Source organism: Seriola dumerili, unplaced genomic scaffold (genome assembly GCF_002260705.1).
Source record: "Seriola dumerili isolate Sdu_G_001 unplaced genomic scaffold, Sdu_1.0 BDQW01000070.1, whole genome shotgun sequence".
Classification (NCBI taxonomy): domain Eukaryota; kingdom Metazoa; phylum Chordata; class Actinopteri; order Carangiformes; family Carangidae; genus Seriola; species Seriola dumerili.
This window is the reverse complement of record NW_019174325.1, coordinates 242,734-268,826: the sequence shown is the minus strand read 5'-3', so window position 1 is coordinate 268,826 and position 26,093 is coordinate 242,734. Positions and strand designations below refer to the sequence as shown.

At 39.5% G+C, this 26,093-nt stretch overlaps 1 protein-coding gene across 1 annotated transcript; it reads right to left on the bottom strand.

The window, feature by feature from the left end:
- Positions 1-512: 512 nt before the first annotated feature.
- On the bottom strand, positions 513-26,093 carry dcp1a (decapping mRNA 1A). Its single transcript, XM_022743598.1, has 9 exons — positions 25,948-26,093; positions 25,569-25,609; positions 23,510-23,637; positions 15,945-16,011; positions 15,624-15,762; positions 15,120-15,215; positions 4,426-5,007; positions 4,054-4,275; positions 513-3,171 (listed from the first exon to the last, which is right to left on the bottom strand). Exons 1-9 carry the CDS (start codon positions 26,077-26,079, stop codon positions 3,091-3,093), a joined length of 1,488 nt encoding a protein of 495 aa, XP_022599319.1. The 5' UTR covers positions 26,080-26,093; the 3' UTR covers positions 513-3,090.

The window sequence follows — 26,093 nt, the reverse complement described above, 5'->3', positions numbered from 1 at the left end:
TTTAATCAATTAATTTATTTTTATTTACCCTGTGCATTTGGTGTTGTCTGTGATGTGTGTTAAATGTTTATGTGTAAGACTGGTGACTCTTTTACTGCTATCCAAATTTACCTACAGATACAAATAAAGTTACCTACCTACCTAGTTTTTCCTTTGTGATCTTAATCGAAAGGCATGGGTGATTCAAAGGGGAAATAATACACATTATCTTAGCCAATCAAGTTAATTAATATCTTGCTCCTGACAAAACTATTACCAAATCAAGTTCTCTGATGAAATCCACCCTTGCATGGGCCTGACACCAACTGATGACAATTTAATGTCGGCAGTGGTACAACCATATAGTGTAACAGTAAGCATCTGGTGACACCTGCTTGTCAAGCAGAGAAACTACACCGTTCTGCTGTGCCTCTGAAAATGAAGGAAATTACACATGTTCAGGAAACATTTTGTCAAATAAAGAGAGAACAATAAATGTTAATTTTGAAACAAAATCGCCTGGTACAAAATTTAAAAAAAAAAATCACATTTCTTGTTTAATCTTTGAAGGTTATTTTCAAGGTTGAACGGAAGACAGCAGCTCCTGCAGGCAGCAAACAAAAACAGCCAAATCTATTTTGAAATCTTTAATATCACAAAATAGTTATAATAAACCAAATTACGCACAGTGACAACAATCTGAGAAAATTAATGTAATTTGCAAAGAGTTTCCCAAAATCATATCTCTGGCTAGTAAGATAAATTATACCACAGTGTAAAAAAACCTTAAACCTTTAACCTAACCTTAAAATGTTAAATATGTGACTGGAATATAAAACAATACTGACATTTCAATTGTTCTTCTGTGTTTATTTAACCAACACATGCCAGAAGTGTTGGCAAAATCACCTCCAATATGAAAAATGAAAATAGGGGAATGAAGTGAACCGATTATTTGATTTACTCTCTGGCTGCAGACATTTTTCCACATTCTAAATTAAAAATCTGCCAAATAAAAGGGGAAAGAAAAACCGAGTAAACAGTTTGTACTGAAAACATGTGCAGCTGGGCTCAACTGAAACACACAGGACGCAGAGGAAAACAACACTGGCACATATATTACTGTGAGTAAACATCAAATACATTCAAATAGCAGGACCAAATACAAAGTCGTGGAGTCACAATCAATCTCATTCAGATATTTCCAATTATAAACAGGGAGAACAATTTCAATTATACAATTTTTGAAGAGAACCATAATCTCTGCACTTCATGCTGTGAACAAAACTGTAAGAAAAATACGTTTCCATGTAAAATGACTAGTATACTGATTGTTCAGGCAACTGTACTGTTGAGCCAACTACTGAGATCACTATATATATCACTGTAGCCTTTGTTAGAAAGCCATATAACCAAAATTTTCATGCTTTTACATTATTTTTGAACTATATTCATGATTGTTTGAGTATGTGCTGAACATATTGTGAACACGATAAATGAAACCTATTAGAAAACCATGTGTGTTCAGAAATGCACACATGCTAATGATAAACCTTTTTTCTAAATCTTCGAAAGCTGATTTTCTGATGTATATTTGATCATGAACAATAACTGTAGTCACTCAGCGCTGCACATGATGAAGAGACAGATGTGCTTTTTCCTATGCAAACTGCGGTCTGCAGGGTTTACGTTTCTGTGCTGCAGTAACATTTTACTGCAAAAAATACAAAATTACCACAGTTTGTTTTGTATTTAAGTCTTTGACTTAATCTTGGCTTGGAAAAATAAAATGAGAAGCAGGAACAGAGGTAGTTTATATTTTTTATCATTAGAAGCTATCAAATGCACATCAGTTACCCCCATTTTTTGAGCAATTTAATATTAAAGGGGTGAACGTAAACAAAGATCCAAATTTAATAGCATTTTTGTGGTTTTTCTTTGTGATATTCAAATTAAAGATCACTTGCAGATCTCGGATGTTCAGATAAATGTAGCACTGTACCATTCCAAAGTATCCCAAAATGCTAGTATCCCTAAAGGCATTGCAACAACATTTATTGCACATTCCCCTCCAACAATATCAAGAACTCTGAGCTCAGCTGGAGGAGGAGAAATGAACACGGACAAGGAGAAAAAAATATGAGGAGAAATGTGGAGAAAGGTAGCAAAGACACTAGAGTTTGTGCATGTCTTTATGAACATGACACTGTCTGTATTGTAACCTTAAAAAAAATAGCCGAGAGGAAATTGATTCTTAGCTGCAAGTGCTGCTCCTAACAATTATGGAGGTTCTTTATCTTCCTTGGGCAAGGGCTGAAAACAGAACAAATCTCCTCATTGTTAAGAGACAATGACAAACACAAAATGCCACAAAAACTGTAACAGCTGATCAGTGTCTCTGTGGTGTTGCCAAAAAATATAGGTTTCAGCGTTACTTTGAGAGAGGTTCAATAAGGGAAAATAGGAAGATGAGTAGTCCCTCCTACAGCCACACAGTGGCAAGGACTGCCAAGACAGTTTTGAGGTCCCCAACATAGAGGTCTTTGTCTTCATAAGTGGTCAGAGTTTATGCGTGTTGCAAGTGTTCCCATACTCTTGCATTGAGAGAACTCCAAAGACGTGAGATGAGTGAGAAAAGCAGTGTCTGTGATTCAGAGTTGCAAATGAATTTGTCCAAAGTTCAAAAGTGAAATGATTTGAGGTCACCAAAGCCCCACTGTGGTCCCCTCTTCCAGAGAATTAAACCAGCAACAGCTAAACCTTATTAGTAAGTGACCGAAGGTTTCATCACATTTCTTAAGTAAAAAAGAAAACTCAAGGCCACAGTTTGATCTCATTCATCTCTCCCACAGCAGTTCTGGTTTGACGTGAGTAACCAGGCCAGCATCAGTGTTTAGGTAAAGACTCAAAAAACAAGTTCTGAGTCAGGGATTAAACTGTGAGACGCATGCTATAATAACCCTTAGAACACAGAGCTGTGAAGAGTCGTGTGTACAGTGTGTCAAAAACCTGTTCGCTGCACTTCTTTAACGCCCATTAACTTCTGGTCTTCTCACAGGTCATGAAGGGGTCGTAGGACTAAAAGTAACAGTGGTGACAGTTGAAGCAGGACTATAGTTTCATGGAGCTGAAGTCCTTCGACAGAGTCTGCAGGTAAGCATCATGAATGGCAGAGAGGAAGTCTGGGTCGTTCTAGACAGGGAGGAAGTAAACAAGAGGATTTATCAACAAACTGCGTGAGTGTGAGGGTATGTGTGTGTACGATGACATTTTTCAGTAGAATTCAATCTTTTCGACATTCAAATTATTGTATGTTCTAAGTTAAATCATAACTTTCGGAAAGTTTATAAATTATCTGTAACTGGAACTATTACTCCAGTAGAAAATAGTTCCAATGAAAATTGTGAGCTCTATAGACAAATCTGAGTTGAAGACAGAAGGAAGCAATCACTGCAGTAGCACCTCACCTTTAAACTGGCACAGTATTATGTAATATATGAAAGGATTTTACTTTTTAACTTTTGTTTTGCCATAAAATCTGTCAGAGATGCAGAAAAATCTGTTACTTGCCAAAGTTATGGTCATCAAAATGTTGCTGGAATTAAGATTATAATCTTAAAACACCATTTTCATTGAAATTTAGTCCAGTTTTAATATTTTAAAGCAGTCAAGGACATTTTACTCAGTTTACTTCACAGAACGTTCCCATCCAGACTGGAGGTCGGACAAAATCTGCCGGACTTGTTTAACTCAAACTTCAATGTCAGTCAGTGTGTTCTGTTTTAGGGCTTGGCAACACACAAAACAAATCAGATAGTGGATTACTTTGTGAGCAGCCCAAATTAAATCGCACTAACCTCAAAACTCGAAACTTTTTTAATTTGTACTTGATTTTTAGTGTTTTTAATACAATTTGTTATTATTACATTTCATATATTTTATTATATTGTTACTTTTATTTTATTATAAATTTTATTTATTTATAGTAAATTTATTTCTTATAATTTTATTTTTACTTGAATATTTTAATTCTGACATCATACAGTAACAGTGTGTTTGATTCCCTTGTTGTACCTTAATGAGGTGGATCAGAGTCTCTTGTAAATGTTTTTTGCTGCAGGGGGCTGGTGGAGGCTCTGCATCTCCTAAAGAGGTAGAAAAGGACTCAGAGGGGTTAGGAGGGACCACTGATGCTGCTGCTTTTGTTGTCTTATTGGACTGCTGGAAGGCGCTGGGGGAGAGAAGCACTGAAATCTCAGGACCTGGAACAGCAAAAGCTGAACTCACAGGGACAGCCTGAGAATAGAAAGGGAAATAAAAGGAGGAGAAATGATGAGAACAAGCAACATGCTGGATTATAATTTGTTCTGTTTTTTGTGACAGACAAGACACTGATAAGTGTGATTATCAGCAAAAAGCAGCAACAAAGAAAACCCTTCAACTCACAGACATTGGTTTGATCAGGTTTGGAGGCTGAGAGAAAACATCCATCTCGTTGCTGTGCTGGAGAAGGGGTTTCCCCATGGGCTCCTGGAAACTGTGGGGTGGCACCAGGGTGCTTGGCAGGAAGTTGGGTGCAAGGATGGGTTTGTGGATGTCTGAATTCACAGATGGCACTGCTGGTTTAAGTGTGCTGAGTATTTCCTGACCCAAATAAGCCACAGAAGCTGCTGGTGGTGCTGCAGGACCAGGGGGAGCAGCATGAGGCTCTGAGCCAGCTGGAGGCACCAGGGGAGGTGAAACTGAGCACTGAGGCTGGGGGTCTGACCTGGGGACTGACTGGAAAACAGGGCTGGGATGGAGTGTGTATGGAGCTGGGAGCAGGCTAGGGGCTTGGTGCCGCTGGTTGGACCCGAGGTTTTGATGGGCTGGATTGGCATACGACTGGTTCTGGATGTAGGCAGTGGAGGGGTCACTGGAAGGTTTGGTGGTGCTTTGTGTGGGCATGGCAGGTAGAGAGGGATCCTTAGGGAGGGATGAGCCGAAGAGCTCCTCAACTGTGATCTGCTTCACCATTGTGTGAGAGCTCTGGTGGGTAAAAGGAACAAACCTATGAGCTGGGTGAAAATCTACATTGAGTCGATTGAGAGAAAACTAATCAACAATTATTCTGATAATCAATTCATCATTTAAGTCATTCACAAAGTAAAAATGCCAAACACTTTCTGGTTCCACTTAAATGTGAGGATTTGTTGCTTTTCTTGTTTTTATATCAACAGAATCCCACTGGGTTTTGGACTGTTAGTTTGGCATAGCCAGCAATATGAAGAAGCCAAACTGGACAACTGGAACATGTGATTGTTCACAATCTTCTCACATTTTATATATAACGTAATTAGTTGATTAATAAAGTAAAAATCATATTATAAAAACGTAATAGCATCTTTCCAATTAGAATCCAATATTGAATGCCTTATCCAATCTAATTAATTTCAGCTCTCAATATTTGTAAATAACTTAAGTTATAAATAAGATCTCTATTCATCTTTTGTTGACTTATGTTTCTTTTCCCCACACAAATAAAAATTTTTGCTGAATACATATACTGAATACTAAACTATCTGACTTACTACAATTTGAACAAAAGAGGCAGTGCTCAGCTCTTCCTGTCTGTATTCATAGATATGTACAGTCTATCACAAGTATTTGGACAGTTTGGACATTTTTTTTCTTTCAAGCTTTGTACTTCTGCACATTCATTTTGAAATTAAATAACAGAGAGTTCATTAATGGGTTTCAGATTTAGTTTGAGTAGGTATACATTTATATGGAAGAACTGTGTGGAAGAAAAAGCTCTTACACACAGTGCTCAAACTTTAGCAGGTAATTGGACAGATAGACATGAAGTTGAACAAAATAATCATACAGTATGTCATAAATAGTCAATGACAGAACTTTACGTGTGTTTGTGTGTGTCTGTCTCCCGTTCGAATGTGTGTATGTGCGTGTGTCTGTGTCTGTTGTGTGTGTGTGTATCTATCTGTCTGTCTGTGTACCTGTCTGTGTCTGTCTGCTTGTCTTTCTGTCTGTGTACCTCTCTGCTTGTCTGTATTTATGTATGTTTCTGTGTCAGTTAGAATAACAAACTGAAATTAACTGCAGAATGCTTCCTGATTAAACCTTGATTGAAACTTATTTTATTGTGAAACCAGTTGATATGTGTATGGATCATTGCAGAAATGTAAAGTAGTTGATAAACACCACAGATATCAGAGGAGTCTCTAATCAGGGAATTTGACCCAGATGTGTGCCCTCTCCCTCTACTTAGAGGTTGCCATCGTGACAATGCTGTCTCACTGGGTGCCCACCTGTCTTTCTCTTTGAAAAAGGTATCACCTGGAAAACACTGGTTAAAGGTAATCCAACAATTAGAATGAGCTCCAAAGGTAATCGACCCATCACAATGAGCTCCAAAAGTAATCCACCAATTAGAGTATATGTAATGTGAAGTCAGTTAGATTTCAAACTGAAATTAACAGCCAAATGTTTCCTGAATTAAACTGTGTCAATCTACCTGTCTATTTGCCCATCTGTCTGTCTACCTGTCTAACTTTCTATGTGTGTGTGTGTGTGTGTGTGTGTGTGTGTGTGTGTGTGTGTGTGTGTGTATAAGAGACAGAGTCTGGCTGTTAAAGACACACCCATTATAAACTCAAAAATGATCTGAAAAAAGCATGAAACTAAAACTGTGATCATTCAAAAAACTGTACAACATATCAAAAAGTTGAATATGAATAAAAGTTTAATAGCTGAAAGTCTTGTGAACATTTTAAAGTTTGAATGTATTCTGTAGCTGAAAGTATGCTGATGTAATTGCAGCTCAAAGAGGCTGAAGCTTTCAAGGATTTGAACAGTTTCTCCATTTATTTGAATGGCAATGAAATTGCAGAAAAAGCTTAGTATTTTGAAAATTATAAATAGTAGAAAAATGTTGTATACATTTGATAATCTACAGAACAAACGTTTTTTTAGTTGAATGGTTTCTGTACCGAAAAGTATGAAGGAGTAGTTAGCGACCATAGAAAGGCAGTAAGAAGTAATAATAATAATAATAATAATAATAATGATAATAATAATAATATGAAAATATAAAGATTTGCAGAACTAGAGCTACAAAAGGCATTTCAAGCTGAAAATGCGTGTGAATGCTGAGAGCTGAATGAGATTACTGAAGCAATGCTGAAAAAGCTGAAGCAACTGCTAAGGCAATGCTAAAGTAGCTCAAGCAATGGCTGAAGATTAAAAGCAGAAATTGTAAGCTAGAGGTTGAATGGTATGAAATGGTTGAAAAAGGCCTAAGTTGTTGCACAAAACGTAAATCTACAAAATGTGAACAACAGAAAAATATGTTAGTTGAAAGCTAAATGGCCTAAATTGGGTGAAAAAAAAAAAACCTAAGAAAGAAGAAATGTACATGTAAATACAATGTAAGAATTGTGTGTGTGTGTGTGTGTGTGTGTGTGTGTGTGTGTAAGAGAGAGAGTCTGGCTGTTGAAGACACAGAGCTCATACAAATCCATGGGTGAAAGGGGTCAGCAAACCTCTCCTGCCATTTAATACAAAATAGTTCATAATATCAGCAAAATTATCACAAGGTCAGCACCACAAGACTCTCCTGAACACCACTATGTGTTTTTGGTGCACGTGACATGGCAATCGTCGAAACAAAGGATTCTGGGCCTTGTAGTAGGCTATTTTACGCTTTTGAGCAATATAGAAAATGTCACCCATTTTCACTGATTCCTATAACCATATAGACTGTGATGGAAAGCAGCAAAGGTAATTTACTCTAGTACTATATACTGAAGTACAATTTTGTGGTACTTTTACTCCACTTGAGTATTCCCACGTTGTGCTACTTTATACTTCCCACTCCACTACAATTCTGAGACCTATGGTTACAGACTGCGTTGTCTTAAGTCATTATTAGAACGCTCCTGACTACAAGTAATTCCGTCTTTAAAAAAGTTACATCTGTGGTGTCTTTTATTCACACCCCATGCACACATTGACACAAAGACACAGAGAGTTCACTAAGAGATCCTAAAAAAAAGTAATTGAATTTACTTCAGTAATGGTACGAGCAGGAGGCGAACTCGTGTCTATTGAACCAAAGAAGTTGTATGTCCCTCACATACACCCAACATAAGTCCTGACATTACTGCTTGTCATAGTTCCTTATGTAATTGGCATGTGGCGTGTCTCATTGAGCTTCATTATTTCAGAGTTTATCTCTGTCTCTCTTTTACTGTAGCAAACGTTTTCAATGCTGAAGTAGCTGAAAGTATAGCTGACGATTAAAAGTAGAACTTGTAAGCTGGGGGTTTAATGTCCTGAAATTGTTGAAAAAGACCTGAGTTGTTGATGGAAGGTGCAACAAACAGCTCAAAACTGTACAAAATAAACAAAATTTCAAAAACAGAAAAACAGGTTAGTTGAAAGCTAAATGGCTTAAAATGTTTGGAAAAAAAAACAAAAAAAAAACCCAAAGAAAGAAATGTACAATCAAAACTCATTTCACACCTGAAGGAGATTGCTGATTACTAATATATCAACCAGCTGACTAATTTCTTAATAGCCGAAATCTTGCGAACAGTTGAATAAAGTCTATAGCTGAAATTATGCTTGAGTAGGTGAATTTCAAAGATGAAGTTTTGAAGGATTTGAATATCGTCTCCACTCACTTACATTGTAAAAAATTGCAGAGAAAAAGCTTATTATTTCAACGATTATGAATTGTATCAAACATTAGAAGGAAAGGATACATCTCCTGAAGAAGCTGAACTTTTTGATAGTTGAACAGTTTATGTAGCACAAAGTATGCAGGAGTAGTTAACAACAGAAAGAAAGTAAATCTGGAGTATAACACCAGTGGTGCAGGTTAAATTCGGTATGTCTGCTGCTGTATCTACTGTTGTTCTGTCGAGTCTGAACTGTCATCTCTGTCTATGAGCACTAACCTGTAGACAGATTTCTGTGTGTGTGTGTGTGTGTTTGTGTGCATTTCTATCTGTCTCTGTGCCTCTCTGCTTGTCTGTATTTTTGTGTGTTTCTGTGTCAGTTAGAATGACAAACTGAAATCAACTGCTGAATGCTTCGTGAATACAACTGGACTGAAACATATTTCCAGTGAAAACAGTTTAGAGGTGTGTAAGTCATTGTCTGTATTTAGTTTTGGAGCGGTCTATAGCGCGATTTTGATAGAGATGTCAGTAAAGTGGTTAATAAATACCACAGATATAAGGAGTCTCTATCAGGTAATTTGAGCTAGCTGTGTATCCCCTCCCTGAACTCAGAGGTCGCCATGGTGACAATGCTGTCCGTCTGTCTGGCTGCCTACTTTTCTTTATCTCTGAAAAAGGTAGCACCTGGAAAACACTTGTTAAAAGTAATCCACCAATCAGAATGACCTCCAAAAGTAGTCCATCAATTAGCATATATGTAATGTGGAGTCAGTTAGATTTCAAATTAAAATTAACAGCCAAATGTTTCCTAAATGAAACTGTGTCTATCTGCCTGTCTGTCTCTCTACCTGTCTACCTTTCTATGTGTCCGTTTGTGTGTGTGTGTGTGTGTGTGTGTGTGTGTGTGTGTGTGTGTGTGTTGTGTGTGTGTGTGTGCGCCATTTAAGAAAAAACTGTACATAATATTACCAAAATGATCACAGCGCCTGACCAAGAAACTATGTTGGCTTTGGTCTTCCTTGAGCCAAAAATGTGGAAACAGGAGCAAGTTACAAAAAAAAGTCAGTTCTGGGTTTCTCCTGAAATCAGCTCCTGAATTTATATTGCAGTCTATGGGAGAGTTGGAGGTTACTCCCATCAGTTCAAGGCTGACAGTTTAAATTCTGTTAGTCTATGTGCTAAGGTAGACACTTTGTATGAAACAGGACAAATCTGTCACAAATGAGGAAGAAATGATATGTCAAGATTGAAATATGTGGCCATAAGGAAGAGTTACACAGATTTTTTTCAGACAAATTTTAGAGCTTCTCCCACTGTAGTGATGATGTCATCCACTCTAGCCTTGAACATTACGTGCAATGCACACCCATTTTAAATCATAAATGATTTGAAAAAAGCATGAAACTAAAAATGTTATCATTCAAAAACTGTACAAGATAAAGAGATAGAAGATAAAAAGTTGAATACAAGTTTAATAGCTGAAAGTCTTGTGAACATTTTAAATTTTGAATGAAGTCTGTAACAAAGTATGCTGAAGTAGTTGAAGCTCAAAGAGGCTGAAGCTTTCAAGGATTTGAACAGTCTCTCCATTCATTTGAATGGCAAAACAATTGCAGAAAAGCTATGTTTTTAAAATTATGAATAGGAAAAAAAAAAAAAGTTGTATACATCCGATAATCTACAGAACAAGCTGTACGTTTTGATTGTTGAATGGTTTTTGTACGAAAAAATATGAAGGAGTAGTTAGAGACCGTAGAAAGGCGGAAAATATAAAGATTCGAAGAACAATAGTGTGAATGCTGATTATAATAAAAAAAATTTGAACAATAAAAAAAGCAGTTGCTTGCTTTATTCAGCAATCCCACCAATAATAATAAAGATGTGAATAATAACTAATATGTACGCAGAATAATAATATATGCCTTTAATGTTATTGCATTGCAGGCACATAATAAAAACAGTTAATAATAAACAATAATAATTAGATTAGTCCACTTCCTTTGGTTGAGGTGTGGTATAGCCTTATGGCAGTGGGAACAAAGGATCTCCTGAACCTCTCTCTGAAGCGCAGTGAGATGAGACATTTACTTCTGTAGCTGCTTCTCTGTCCTGCCAGAATGTTGTGGAGCACAGTGGGATGAGGCATTTGCTTCTGTAGCTGCTTCTCTGTTCTGCCAGAATGTTGTGGAGAGAATGGTTGGTATTGTCTAAGATGGCCTCCATCTTACATTGCATGCATCTCTCCACAACAGTCCTGAGTCAGTCCAGACTCACAGACCCAGCCTTTTTGACCAGCATGTCCAGTCTCTTTGTGTTCATGTCTGACATGCTGCCGCCCACCATACTGCAGCATAAAAGAGTACACTGGCCACCACTGACTGATAAAACATGTGCAGCATTTCACTGTAGATGTCAAAGGACCGGAGCTTCCTGAGGAAAAAGAGCTGGCTCCGCCCCTTCCAGTAGATGGCATCCGTGTTCAGGGACCAGTCCAGTTTACTGTCCAGGTGCTCACCTAGGTATTTTTAAGTGGGCAACATCTCAATGTCCTTCCCTAAAATGTTGACTGGCCGAAGGGTGTGTCTAGACCTCCGAAAGTCCATGACCATCTCCTTGGTCTTGGAGGTGTTCAGAAGGAGACAGTTCTTGTTGCTCCATTCACTAAAGGCTATCATCAGATTCCTATACTCCTTTTCCTGCTTGTTCCTGATAAGCGCCACAATAGCTGTGTCAGTTGAGTATTTCTGGATGTGTCAAGACTCAGAGTTGAATTTAAAGTCCGTCATATACAGGGTGAACAGGAACAGAGCCAGAACAGTCCCCTGTGGAGCCCTAGTGCTGCTCATCACTGTCTAAGAGACACAGTTACCCAGCCTGACGTACTGTGGTCGTCTTGTCAGGTAATCCACAATCCAGGACGTGAAGCAGGGATCCTCCCCCATCCCTTCCAGCTTGTCTTTAAGAATGGGGAGGTTGGATGGTGGTAAATGCACTTGAAACATCAAAGAACATAATCCTCATGCAACCACCTGGCTAAGTAATAATAGGGATGGGTACCAAGCCCTGGTATTGAACGGGCCCCAGGGCTACATTATTTAAGACCCAATATCAATAAGCTCCGATCTTAACAGTTCTGCTATCGATACTGGAGCAGTTGCGTTTTTGTTTTGTTTTTTTTATCTCCGGTAGATAAACTTTATTGTGCACATTTATTTCACCAACTCCATCAAATATCCATCTATGTATGGTATATTTTTGCTATTCTCACAGAAGACAAGATATCTGTCTCTCTCTCTCTGCCTGGCTGGTGTTTGTTTGAGCGGAAGGCAGGGGGCGGGGTTGTTATTTCAGTGACACGCACGCACGCACGCACACACACACACACACAGCAGCGCACACACCAACTCAAGCTCGTAGCCTACCTTTAGATAGATAATGATGGCGGAGAGAACCAAAGAGTCTAAAGCCGCTCTACTTCACTAGAGTTGTTGCAAACACAGCCCATTGTCAGTGTAACAAATGTTTTTGTTTGTTCCAGTTTTTTTTCTTCCTCAAAAAGTATCGATAAGAGTACCATTTAAGTACCGGATCCATAAGCAGTGTTGGTGAGAGTAGTAGTGCCGTTAAAATCTTAAGGACACCCATCCCTAAGTAAGACTGGGCCAAGTGGACCATGTAAAGGACGGTATCATCCACTCCAATATGTTCTTTGTAGGGGATTTAGTGCATGTTCAACCTGTGGCCTCAGAAGGTGGAGAAGCAGCTGCTCCAGGGTCTTCATGATGTGTGATGTGAGGGCCACCGGTCTGCAGTCATTTATCTCAGTGGGTTGCCCTACTTTAGGTACCGGAACATGATTTTTCCATTGTTTGTAGGCTTAAGTTAAAGATCCTCTGGAGAGGGTCAGCCAGCTGGGCTGCACAGTCCTTTAACAGCCTCAACACACATCATCTGGGCCTGTTGCCTTTCCAGGACGGAGCCTCTTGTGCTCCGCCCTCACCTCCTCAGATGTTAAGGACAGGAGACTTGACCCCAGTGTAGGGGTGTCAGGTTGTGAAGGAGATGCCGCAACAGAAGCTGCAGCTGAAGCAGTGGGAGAGAGAACAGGTGAGGCTGTGTCAAACCTGTTGTAGAACAGATTGAACTTACTGGCCTTGTCCACATCACCTGATGTTTCCTGGCTGTTCTTCTCTTTATAGCCAGTGATGGCCTTCATCCCCTTCAACACCTCTCCGGTGTTGTTGTGCTGCAGCTTCCTCTCTACTTTCTTTTAGTAGTCCTCCTTTGCCTGCTTTAATCTCCTCTTTAGCTCATGTTGCACACACCTGAGCTTCTCCCTGTCTCCATCCCTGAAGGCCTCCTTTTTCTGGTGGAGGAGGGTCTTGATGTTACTGGTGATCCAGGGTTTGTTGTTTGGAAAGCAGTGTACAGTCCTTGCTGGTATTACAGTGTCCATACAGAAGTTAATGTAGTCTGTGGTACATTCAACCAGTCTATCAAGGTCAGGGTCCTTGCTTTTATCATTTTCCTGTGTCTCAACAGGACATTCCAATCTGTGGACTCAAAACAGTCTTTAAGAAATTCACTGGCCTCCGGGGTCCAGTTCCTGAATGAACGGATGGTTGCAGCCTACCTCAGTACACAGGGCTTGTAGGAAGGCTGAAGAAAAAAACAAATTATCTGATCATCCAAGTGGTGGTAAAGCTGAAGCAGTGTAGGCCTCCTTGACATTTGCATACAACAGATCAAGTGTCTTATTTTCCCCTGTGGGATAGTCAACATGCTGAGTGTAGCCAGTCAGGTGAGAGGTGAGACTGACATGGTTAAAATCCCCTGATATTGCAATGAATGTATCAGGGTGCTGGGTTTGTACTCTCACAACAGTCTCGTGAATGACGCCAGATGCGACTGCAGGCTCTGCCTGTGGTTGAATGTAAACAACAATGGCAACGATGTGAACTCCCTCGGTACATAGTACGGTCTAAGACCAACTGCCAACAGTTCAATATTCCAACAGCAGATCTTCTCCTTCACTGTGATATGACTGGGGTTGCACCATCTATTGTTCACAAGCAGAACCAGTCCTCCACCTTTATTCTTCCCACTTGCTCTGGCGTCTCTGTCCGCTCGTACTGCAGTGAAGGCAGTTAAATCCACACGATGGTCGGGAGTGTTGCCGTTTAACCAGGTCTCCATGAAACACGAGACTACACTCACGATATGTTCGCTGGTTGTTCACAAGTGCCTCCAGTTCATCACACTTGTTAGCCAGGGAGTTGACATTTCCCATGAGGATCAATGGTAGAAAAGGCTTATATCTCCATCTCCTAGCCTTTAGCTTAGCTCCACGGTACAGCTTCTTCAGCTCAGCCAGTCTGGGATGTTTAACTCCGTATCTGGTACACTTTAAAGCCAGGAGTTCTTCCTTTGTGTACATTATTTTCTCCATCGCCAGACGAAACAACGACGTAGAATAAAAAACATCAATCAACAAAAATATACTAATATATACGAATATTTTGCAAAAAACTACGAACTTTGCAGGCTTGTTGTCAGCGCATCATTTGAATAATGTATGCCATCTGCAATGCATGGTAAAAATGATCAGTAGTGGCCGTGGATCGGCCAATCTCACTCATAGATGATCGGTATCAGTATCGGCTGCAAAAACAGTAATCGCGGCAACCCTATCATAAACTATCAAAAATTTGTGGAGCACTCTATCAGAGGTGGAAACCTTAATAAATTACTTCAGAGAGACTCTTATTAGATTTTTTAATGTGATGCTTTGGTGTATCCAGGTCTTAATGAGGAAATAGATTTCAGACCTTTCTGTAAACTGGCTTACCCCTCTCTTAAAATGATAAAAATGGTTGGTGTATTTTTATTGTTACGCCGGTAAAATAAATCTGTTTATATGGAATCACCTCTCTTTCCAACCATAACCACTCAAGGAAGGAAAACCAGTTGGCTCCCTTTTTGGGGATTTTTTGTATCATTTTTTACTCTGATATGAACTAATATAATAATTTATTTATACCCTGGGCTCTGTGCGAGTCTGCCTGAAGAAAGCCCAGAAGCTTCCCTTTGTCTATACTTACAGTCTGTATCAACAAAATGCATTATGCATAGTAAAAAATGCAACCTTTTCTCTTCCTAATCAGTCATATTTGTCAAAATAAATTGCTAAAATATCTTTAAATCAGCCCCACACCTCATTTAACCCAGAGGCAACATAATTAGCACCATTACAAGGGTTGTCTGCTTGCATCATAACCAATGTTTTCCGCAGCTTTCTGCTGCCAAATGCTCAACCATATATGGGATAACAGTGACACCTGGGATAAAAGCTTGCACCTCTCTTGTCCTCCTCAACAGTCTCTGTAAGTAGGAGTTAACAATATACGTAAAAGGCAGGTCTTAAATCTTTTTTTTCATGCAGGTTTGGTCATGTACCTTTTCAGTTTGTGGTGTGCTGTGGGTACGTTCTGTCGTGTTGATAGCTGCTTTCACACTTGGCTCTGTACACCCATCTGTTTCACCTGACTGAGCCTGCATCGCATGACGCATGACACATGACACATGACACACACACGACACAGACACAAACACACACAGGAGCACAGGTTAAGGAGCAAGAATAGGCATCAATTCAGAATTCCGCCCTAGGTGTTTAGAGGGATGCCCCCACACCTGAAATAATCCCAGATTTAATACGATTGTAATCTCTGATGTGCATGTGTCTGTGCATCTATGAAAGCGTTTCACAATCCGTGTTGCGGGATCTACAAATGTCTAATCTTTATGTATAAAGAAAACAATGAAATTTAATGGTTTTGTATAGGCAAGAAGGACCCAATAACAGTACAAAAATACTTAATAGGCAAAGCATATTTGATCATCTAAGAACCTGAATAACAAGTTATGTTTGTATCTCCAATTGTGTATTTGCTTCCTCACTCTCTGGTATTCTTCCTTGGCTTTGCTGAGTAGTTCCAGGATGTCAATGGGCCGTGGTCCAGCGACGCCATTGGTTCTCCCCGGTTCCAGCCTTTCTGGTGACTCTCTCTGGGCATGGTCCGCTTCTTGTTTTACAATCCTGGGGGAGAGTGAAAGCTTGACACATTGTCTAAACACTTAACAGTTATTTGCTGTGTCACATCTGTATTCAAGTACTCCTTGATGAAGGTAGAGCTGCTTTTCAAACAAATGGGTGAAACTTGTACTGTCCTGTCTCATCCAAACACAGATACATAATACCACACATGTACAATTACTTACTTGACCATCAGCTGAGCAATGCGTTGACAGTCCCTCTTGTCATAGAACCAAATACTGTAGATACCCACTGCAAGAAAAACACAAATACTGTATATTACACTGTTTACACTGGCTACAGAACAGAAGCAGCATTACATTCCACAAAACTCCTCACACATAAAAATATTTATTATATTTTAGATAGTTGTTGATTCAACTGTATGATTGTTATGGAGGATAGGGTTGTCACTTTTTAGTCGAAATTTGAATATTCGTTAGAACGTGGGGTGAAAAGTTCATATTCAAGCTGTTATGACCTGTTTGAAATGTAGACTGCAGTCTCTATAAGCACATCAGACCATCAGCAGGTAATTGTTAATAAAAAGAGAGCCGAACTTGATCCGGTTCATGTTGATAGACTTGTGTTACTGTCTGGATTGACTATCGGCTCCATGTTTTACCTTGCTACATTTTTAGGTCAAAGGTGTTGGAGCTCCCTCCTGTTGTCTGTTGTACTGTGTGTTCTATGTTATTGTAGCACTTTGAGTTTCACTGAATGAAAAGTGCGGCACATTTTTTAAAAAAAAAGTTGTTTTATTGAGAGCAAGGTAGAAGTTGCAGGCATAAAGAAAATGATGGGTTAATACAGCTGTTAAAAATGTAACATGATTGCTGGAAGAATGGTAATAAAGCAACGAAAATAATGATGTGTTGTGGTGTTTTGGGGGAGTGGGGCACATTGGAATTAATTTGACAATTACAGGTCATTTTGAATTTGTTCGACCTTGATTTTTTGTGACAGTGACAGCCCTACTGAAAGACTTATTGTTTGGAGCTGTATTACGTTATACAGGGGTGTTTGTTATTTAGCCTTCATTCATTAATATAAATGGGGTGGACAAAATAATAGAGATACCTGGAGCCCAGGGTGAGTGTCCTTATACAGCAGTAGTTTTGTGTTGGTATATTGGTTTCAAATATTGGTTATCGGTCTCCTTGATTATGATAAGTGGTATCGGTATTGGCCCTGAAAAACCATATCAGGTGATCCATAGTTAGCAGGGAGCCTGAACTCTTGAAAGTTGAAAGTCAATTATTGATCAATAAACATTAAACTATTTCTATATATATTCAAATGATGCGCTGGCAACAAGTGGCAACAAGTCCATATAGCTCGTAGTTTTTTTGCAATATATTTGTATATATTAATTTGTTGATTGATGTTTATTATTCTACGCGGTTGTTTCATCTGACGATGGAGAAAATAATGTACACAAAGGAAGAACTCCTGGCTTTAAAGTGTACCAGCTACGGAGTTAAACATCCCATACTGGCTGAGCTGAAGAAGCTGTACCGTGGATACAGAACCGGGGCTAAGCTAAAGGCTAGGAGATGGAGATATAAGCCTTTTCTACCATCGATCCTCATTGGAAATGTCAACTCCCAGGCTAACAAGTGTGATGAACTGGAGGCACTTGTGAACAACCAGCGAACATATTGTGAGTAGTCTCATGTGTTTCACGGAGACCTGGTTAAACGACAACACTCCCGACCATCATTTGGATTTAACTGCCTTCACTGCAGTACGAGCGGACAGAGACGCCAGAGCAAGTGGGAAGAATAAAGGTGGAGGACTGGTTCTGCTTGTGAACAATAGATGGTGCAACCCCATTCATATCACAGTGAAGGAGAAGATCTGCTGTTGGGATACTGAACTGTTGACAGTTGGTCTTAGACCGTACTATGTACCGAGGGAGGTCACATCGTTGCCATTGTTGTTTACATTCAACCACGAGCAGAGCCTGCAGTCGCATCCATGAGACTGTTGTGAGAGTACAGACCCAGCACCCTGATACATTCATTGCAATATCAGGGGATTTTAACCATGTCACTCTCACCTCTCAATATGTTGACTGTCCCACAAGGGAAAATAAGACACTTGATCTGTTGTATGCAAATGTCAAGGAGGCCTACACTGCTTCAGCTCTACCACCACTTGGCAGATCAGATCATAATCTGGTTTTTCTTCAGCCTTCTTACAAACCCTGTGTACTGAGGCAGGGTGCAACCACCTGTTCATTCAGGAACTGGACCCCGGAGGCTAGTGAGTCTCTAAAAGACTGTTTTGAGTCCAGATTGGAATGTACTGTTGGAGGCACAGGAAAAAGATAAAAGCAAGGGCCCTGACCTTGTTAGAATGGTTGAAAGTACCACAGAATATATTAACTTCTGTATGGACACTGTAATACCAGCAAGGACTGTACACTGCTTTCCAAACAACAAACCCTGGATCACCAGTAACATCAAGACCCTCCTCAACCAGAAAAGCTTTCAGGGATGGAGACAGGGAGAAGCTCAGGTGTGTGCAACATGAACTGAAGAGGAGATTAAAGCAAGCGAAGGAGGACTACAAAAAGAAAGTGGAGAGGAAGCTGCAGCACAACAACACCGGAGAGGTGTAGAAGGGGATGAGGACCATCACTGGCTATAAAGAGAAGAACAGCCAGGCAGCATCAGGTGATGTGGACAAGGCAAATGAGTTCAACCTGTTCTACAACAGGTTTGACACAGCCTCACCTGTTCTCTCTCCCACTGCTTCAGCTGCAGCTTCTGCTGCGGCATCTCCTCCACAACCTGACACTGCAGCTGCAACTCAAGGGGTCAAGTCTGAGTCTTGAGGGTGGAGCTCAAGAGGCTACGCCCCTGGAAAGTCAACAGGCCGGGACGGTGGGTATCTGAGGCTGTTAAAGGACTGTGCAGCCCAGCTGGCTGAGCCTCTCCAGAAGATCTTTAACTTAAGCCTTCAAACAGGGAGGGTCCCGGTCCTGTGGAAAACATCATGTCTTGTTCCGGTACCTTAAGTAGGAAGACTGAGATAAATGACTACAGACTGGTTGCCCCCCATCTTACTCGGATGAGCCAGGTAGTTACATGAGGATTATGTTCTTTGATTTTTCAAGTACATTTAACACCATCCAACCCCCCATTCTTAAAGACAAGCTGGAAGGGATGGGGGTGGATCCCTGCTTCACGTCCTGGATTGTGGATTACCTGACAAAACGACCACAGTACATCAGGCTGGGTAACTGTGTCTCTTAGACAGTGATGAGTAGCACTGGGGCTCCACAGGGGACTGTTCTGGCTCTGTTCCTGTTCACCCTGTATATGACGGACTTTAAATTCAACTCTGAGTCTTGCCACATCCAGAAATACTCAGATGACACAGCTATTGTGGCGTGTATCAGGAATGGGCAGGAAGAGGAGTACAGGGATCTGATGATGGCCTTTAGTGAATGGAGCGACAAGAACTGCCTCCTTCTGAACACCTCCAAGACCAAGGAGATGGTCATGGACTTTTGGAGGTCTAGGCGCACCCTTCAGCCAGTCAACATTCGAGGGAAGGACATTGAGGGGGAGCACACTTATAAATACCTAGGTGAGCACCTAGACAGTAAACTGGACATGTCCTTGAACACGGATGCCATCTACCGGAAGGGGCAGAGCTCTTTTTCCTCAGGAAGCTCAGGACCTTTGACGCTTACAGTGAAATGCAGCACGTTTTATTAGACAGTGGTGGCCAGTCTATTCTTTTATGCTGCAGTCTGCTGGGACAACAGCACAATGTTTCCATTCATTCATTACATTCATTTTGCAGTGGCGGCCCGCCACTGCAAAATGCCACTTCAAATGCCACTTCAAATTTCTTTCTTTTTTTTTTGTTTTTATTGTCAGCAAAATGCAACCACCCGCACATCTCTCCACCTTCACAGCACAGCCTGTGTGATGATGAGGGCAACAGCGGGGGGAGGGGAGAGGGGGAGGGAGGGAGTGGGGTGGTTGGATGTTCCTATTGGAGTTAATTACTCGCGAAGAGCGCAGCCTTGAAAGTGACATCACGTCAGGTACCAGGTCAGAGTCAGAGAAGTGTAGTCGTGAGGAATAAGGCAGCGAATTACCGGAGAAAAGGTAGACTTATTAGCCAACTCAGTGACGCTAACTTGGTTAACTAATTGATAGCATTAAGCTAATATCTACACGTCATTATGTATTAACTTTGCTGACTGCATTTTCAGATGAGCTTGTCAGATACTTCTCTAAGGAAGGAAAGAACAACAGATGAAGAAGACGCTAGTCAGGTAGCTATCATAAAGCGCTTTTTTACGTGACTCCGTAATGATGATGGTTAGGTTAAAAAATAATATTTTAATGTTCACACTTGTAATATGATGTAGTGATGAGTTGTAAACTATCTGTCTTAATAAGACGTGAAATCAAGTGCTCTGTGAGCTTGGGGTGCAAACTTTGCCACTGACTCTACAGCCCCATCTAGCTGATCTTTATATGTTTATTTATTATTTTTATTTATTTAATGTTATTGTTTTATTTATTTTTTACTTTTTATATTTTCAACAGGTTAGAGTTGAAGTAACATTTACAAACATTTTTCACAAACCAAAGGTATTTATTTTTCTTGACATTGTATATGGCTGAGATATATATTGTAAAAGTTCAATGGTAGTGATAAAAGCATATTCACCTGGCCAGCCAATAAATAGGTTTTGAAAGTAAAATCTGCTGTCAACTGCTCATTTGGTCATTTGTGTATGCCCCCCCCCCCCGAGAGCATGCCCACCCACTGCTGAAAAAAAAATCCTAGAGGAAACACTGCAGCATGTCAGACACAAACACAAGGAGACTGGATAAGCTGTGCTTGGCAGGAGTCTGGACTCACTCAGGACTGTTGTGGAGAGACACATGCAATGTAAGATGGAGGCCGTCTTGGACAATACCAACCATTCTCTCCACAACATTCTGGCAGGACAGAGAAGCAGCTACAGCAAACGTCTCATCTCACTGAGCTACAGAACCTTTTGTTCCCACTGCCATCAGGCTATACAACACCTCAGGCAAAGGAAGTGGACTAATCTAATTATTATTGTTCATTTGTTATTAACTGTTTTTATTATTATTATTATAATGGACACATGAATTCCCCCTAGGGGATAAATAAAGTATCTATCTATCTATCTATCTATCTATCTATCTATCTATCTATCTATCTATCTATCTATCTATCTATCTATCTATCGGCTTCTTTTTGATATCTCAATCAATATAAATAATAGTAATAATAATTAATATAATAAATTACTTGACTATAAGTAATTAATTACACCAAGTGACAAAAGCACAGTACAAAAGCCTGAAGAAGTGCAATTATAATGCAGAACGTGCTCATTTGAATGAGTGAACCTGCCACAGAGGAAACTGAATAGAGAAGGTTCAATCTGGTCTCGATAATCAGATGGATGTTTAATAGTTAATGTTAAGTACTATAATATAATAATAATAATAGTTAATAACGTCATTAGCTACATTAAAGGAAGAAACAAGTTTTGCTTTGAAATAGGTTACTGAGCTCAGTAAATGATCTTGCATCACACCACATTCACCATCACTCAAAGGGCACTGATACTTATTGGACAATAAAATGTAAAACCAAACAAACCAAAAAACTGTAGGTTTGCAGTTAGAGCTTGTTAGTATTACATTGCTTGTGTGTCATTTGTATGTGTGATGAAACACTGGCATATTCGAGGTCCCCAAGCGGCTGTGGTAACCTAGCAACCTAAGTGTTTGCCTCTCTGTAGCATCTACTGCTACCAAGGGGAATATGGAGAGGAGTAAACAGATGTAGGTGTACAGGTGTGTATGTGCGTGTCATAGCACACAGGTTTCTCTAATCAGTACTCAGTACTGTACTTTGAGTACACTTTTCAGTCTAAGGCAGGGAGCTCACCAGTAGTCAAATAGGCTTTGAGGAAGACACAAATAACAGCTCATCATCTTCATCCTTCTGAAGAATTCATCCTTGTGTTTGTCTCTTTGGTCTTCAATCAAGCTTCTACCTTGCTCCTGCTCAGCCTTCATCGTTCCTTCTTTCCTTTTCCTAATTCAGAGCGGAGGGATGGGTCTTAGAACCCTCTTTCTCTCTCTCAACATTAGAAACCTGGACAACAAACAAACACAGACTGGAGTGTGTCCGACCAATTAATCTCTGAGAAGAACCAAATGATCCTCATTCAATAAGTGGCATTACTGAAGAACAGAAAAAGACTGAAACAACCTGAGGGAGAGAACTACACAATCAGCCAAAACCAACCAATGGAATAAAAGCCAGAAGAGGAAACTACCAGGGAAATTTACTCTTACCAGTCTTAAAGAGGTGACTGTCAGCTGCCAGAGGTTGGCAGCATCTCCAACACAACCTGAGGATTATTGTCAATCGTCGTTTTACTTAGCACCTGTACCCAAATCTATCTGTCTATCAGTTCAACCCACTCTGAGGAATTAAAATGTTAACAACAGCACTTGGACTGAAGTCTACTACTGGAGAATCTACTCTGGCCTGAATACGAACAAGAAATTACATCATGTCTTCAATACCAGCCAAGCTGATTGGCAAACCAAATCCAAAAGGGGAGCAGTCTACTCTGACATTGACCCTGGCCATGTTGTTTTTTCTGATAAGCAAACAAATGGGAAAACAATCCAATTCCTTATTTGTCGCCCTGATGAAACTCCTGTTTAGACTTCTGATAGATTACCTCGGTGGCAGTGCTGTCAGTTATTTTCTGAAGATCTGAGGACTTACATCACTCTTTTCTTTTTACCTTACTTCATGCTGAACTCTTTCCATAAGACTAGATGAGTTTGACTGCAGCATTAGCACTTCACTCGATAAAGCTATAAAACTATAATAAAATAGAGATCTAAAAGTACTCAGATTCATCAATCTAACCTATAGGTCTTTTTGGCTGCTCTTGCCCCAATGCAGAATGATGTCATCTGTAGCCAAACCAAGCTGAAACTGCTGCAGTCTGGTGGGCCTGCGTGAGGTCATGAGTGGAAAAGTGTCCTCAGAGGAGGTTTTCTTACTCAATGCGACACCAAGACACCAAAATGACTTCAAGGAAAAGAGAAAAGAGTTCCAGAGAACACTGAGGAGATGTTTGTTCGGCATTTTCAGAGGTACCATTTTGATCTTTTGCACTTAATGTATGTGTATGTGTGATAATGGACGTCACCAACACCTGTACGGCTGTGTACTTGGTGCTTTCAGAGATATGCACAGTGTAACAAAATCCGCTGTGATACAGCAGTGTGTCTTGGTAGTTGAGCACAAACATAACAGAAACAGATTCTGTAACTAAGAAATGATTATATATAAGATAATTATGACATTTTTCACAACATTTGTAGTGGTGAGATGACAAGAAAGTGTCGATAATCTAATAATAATAAACCTGAACTTTCCCAAGGGGATAAATGAAGTATATATCTATCTATAAGCATGTTCTCTGGGAAGATATCTCACATTTCTCATCATTCACATTTGTAAATTCATTGCTGATTAGTATAGGCCTGGAGCTCATCCAAAACTCCTATAAGTACTATAAATTTTGGGTCATGGACACTCAATAATAGTCTCTTTAAGTACATGTAAATTTTGCCCACACTTGTATAGAAAAAGGTTTGTACTCTGTAGAGTATCTACTATTTTATTATTCTAAAAAAATACTCACAGTTGCCATTCCTGTAGAGCAGAAAGGGATCCTGCAGCTGGAACTCCAGGTCTTTGTTGATTGGCTCCACCAGGTTCTCGGTGCTCAGTCGGTTCATGATGGTGAAGCCATGGTGAGGGGAGGCAGACCTTAGATGGACAAAGATTATAAACACTGTAAAATAATAATCTGGCCGAATAAAACGTAATCATCTCCTCCCCTATTATACTTTACATCAACCCGTGCACTAGATTTAGTAAAAGCTTAGAATCTTAGTTTGACTGACTTTTAATGACCAAACACAAACAATCTTTCTTGCCTTAAATTTAATCACAATTAAGCAAGCAACATTGATATATTGAAAAGTGATCTTGTATACATAAATATACCACTAAAAAGATACCAATAAAAATATATTGGTATCAGTGCAAGCAGGGCTGTAAACTAACTTTTTGGCTCACCTGCTAAGGGGGCCGGTAGATGAAAAAAAATCTACCGGCCAAGTAAATTTTTTACAAGCCAAGTAATAAATTGCCTCTTTTTGTTACATATACATCTGTTTCAGTACTTTTCATTGAGATAACAGTATTATATAGCGATATATATTTAGAGAAGAGACCAAAATATTATTCAAAATACATTTTTAATCTTTTGAATATTCAAAACATTGCGAACATGGACAGTGCCAGTACCAGTTAACCTCCTGTTCTGATAACAAATGATAATAACAAAATTCAAGGAAAATTAAAAAAAAAAAATAGAACAGAACAAAGTGGATCAGTGCATGATCTAATCAGAACTCATCATCACTGTCTTCAGCGGACACCCTCTTCGCACGGTGCAAACAGCGTGACATTTGCTTCCTTCGTGCTTTAAGATTCTTATCCATCATGCAATACCATCACAAAGACATCTTTTTGGTCCCAAACTCATTCTGCAGCAGGACAATGACCCAAAACGTACAGCCAGAGTCATAAAGAACTATCTACAGCAACACGAATAAGGAATTCTGTAGAAGATGGCTCTGGCCCCCACAGTGCCCTAATCTCAACATTAGAGCTGGACCGATTTATCGGTCGGCCGTCTTTAATCAGTCAATATAGGCCTATCACAGATAAATCGGTATCTGTGCATATATTCTCCGATATGCGCTGATATTAATACTTTTCCTAAGAAGCAATAATGCAGTGGAAATGCTTGGGTCACATCAAGTTATATAGGCAGCATTTTATAAATATTTGATCCTTTGTTTTCATTCAAGTTAAATATTTATTTATAGTTATTTATTTTTTATAGTTATTTTATTTAATTCCCAGTGAAGTTTACCATTTAAGTGCACTGATGTCATTTTTGGACAGTAAAGTTTATTGTTAAACTGTAAAATATCCTGCTTTCAATACATATCTTATTCACAAGGTTTTTTACTCCCTAATAACAATACCGGCCCCAAAAATCCAATATCGGTCGGGCTTGAAACAACCTACAGGCCAAGCACCTTAAAAAGTTGCAGGCAAGTGTAGTGAGGAGAATTGATGCTCTATTAAAGACAAACGCAGGTCACAACAAATATGGAGGTGGTTTAGGTTTTGCTGTTTACTGCACTTGTATGTTGTCAATTGATAAACAGAAACTAATCATTGCATTTCTTTAAAGCATCTTTACTTTACAGCATTTTCCACAAGTGCCTAAAACTTTTGCACAGGAAGTTATATTTAATGTTTGATGTAAAAAAACAACTAAAATAATTGATCAATTAGGATAGATTGAATTGCTTTTTTCCCCCGTCTTTCTGAAAAATCTATGATTTTCTTTCAATCTTGAAACTATGGCAATAAAACAATCTCGTGGAGTTTCATGAAGAACCACTGTTCGCACAAGGCTGTATAAAAACAATGGAGAGGAAATAAGATACATATATGAAATACGTCTGTAACGAACCGCAGTTGTTTGTTTACAAAGGTTGCGGCCTATACACGTGTGCTGAATACGTCAAATGACAGCGCAGACAAACATAATGCTAAACAAGGGAACAATATTCACAGTCGTCGTGCCACATTACTAAAACAGTTTATATGCTTACCTGGCATAAACAAACAAGGTGCCCTCGATTTCGGTCTTCTCCTGAAATGAGAAGTAGTAGTAGTAGTAACGTTATGTGTCAGAAACAACAGTGGATCCACAACTTGCTGAATAATAACAACGAACGCTGACTGTTAGCTTTACCAGCTAAATTATGTTAGCCCAGGTAATATAACGTTAACTTATAACAAACAAGTTGTTGAAACACTAAGAGACTGACACTCGTATCAAAACACTATGTCTGTGAACATATATGGATAAGTTACAGTCCGACAAATACTAACGTATTTTTTATTTTTATGTTTTATTTTTTTCGAGGAGCTAGCATTAGCATGCTAAGTGAATCCACGAAACCGTTTCGGGTCTTTTGAGAAACTTACCCATTCGTTGGCTTTGGAGTTGAAGTTGTAGAGTGCCACCTGGCCAGTAACATCGAGCAGTTTGTTTATATACGGGTCTTGTCTCTGTAGAGCTGCTAAACTCATCATATGTCCAGCATTTACGGTCTCCATCTTGGATGTGATTG

Excerpts from the sequence above, each read along its gene's own strand:
- dcp1a (XM_022743598.1), bottom strand. The coding sequence starts at position 26,079 with ATGGAGACCGTAAATGCTGGACATATGATGAGTTTAGCAGCTCTACAG. Across the intron at positions 5,008-15,119 it reads GCACACCACAAACTGAAAAG|AGCTCTCACACAATGGTGAA; the intron begins GTACATGACCAA and ends TTTACCCACCAG. Across the intron at positions 4,276-4,425 it reads ACCTGATCAAACCAATGTCT|GCTGTCCCTGTGAGTTCAGC; the intron begins GTGAGTTGAAGG and ends TTCTATTCTCAG.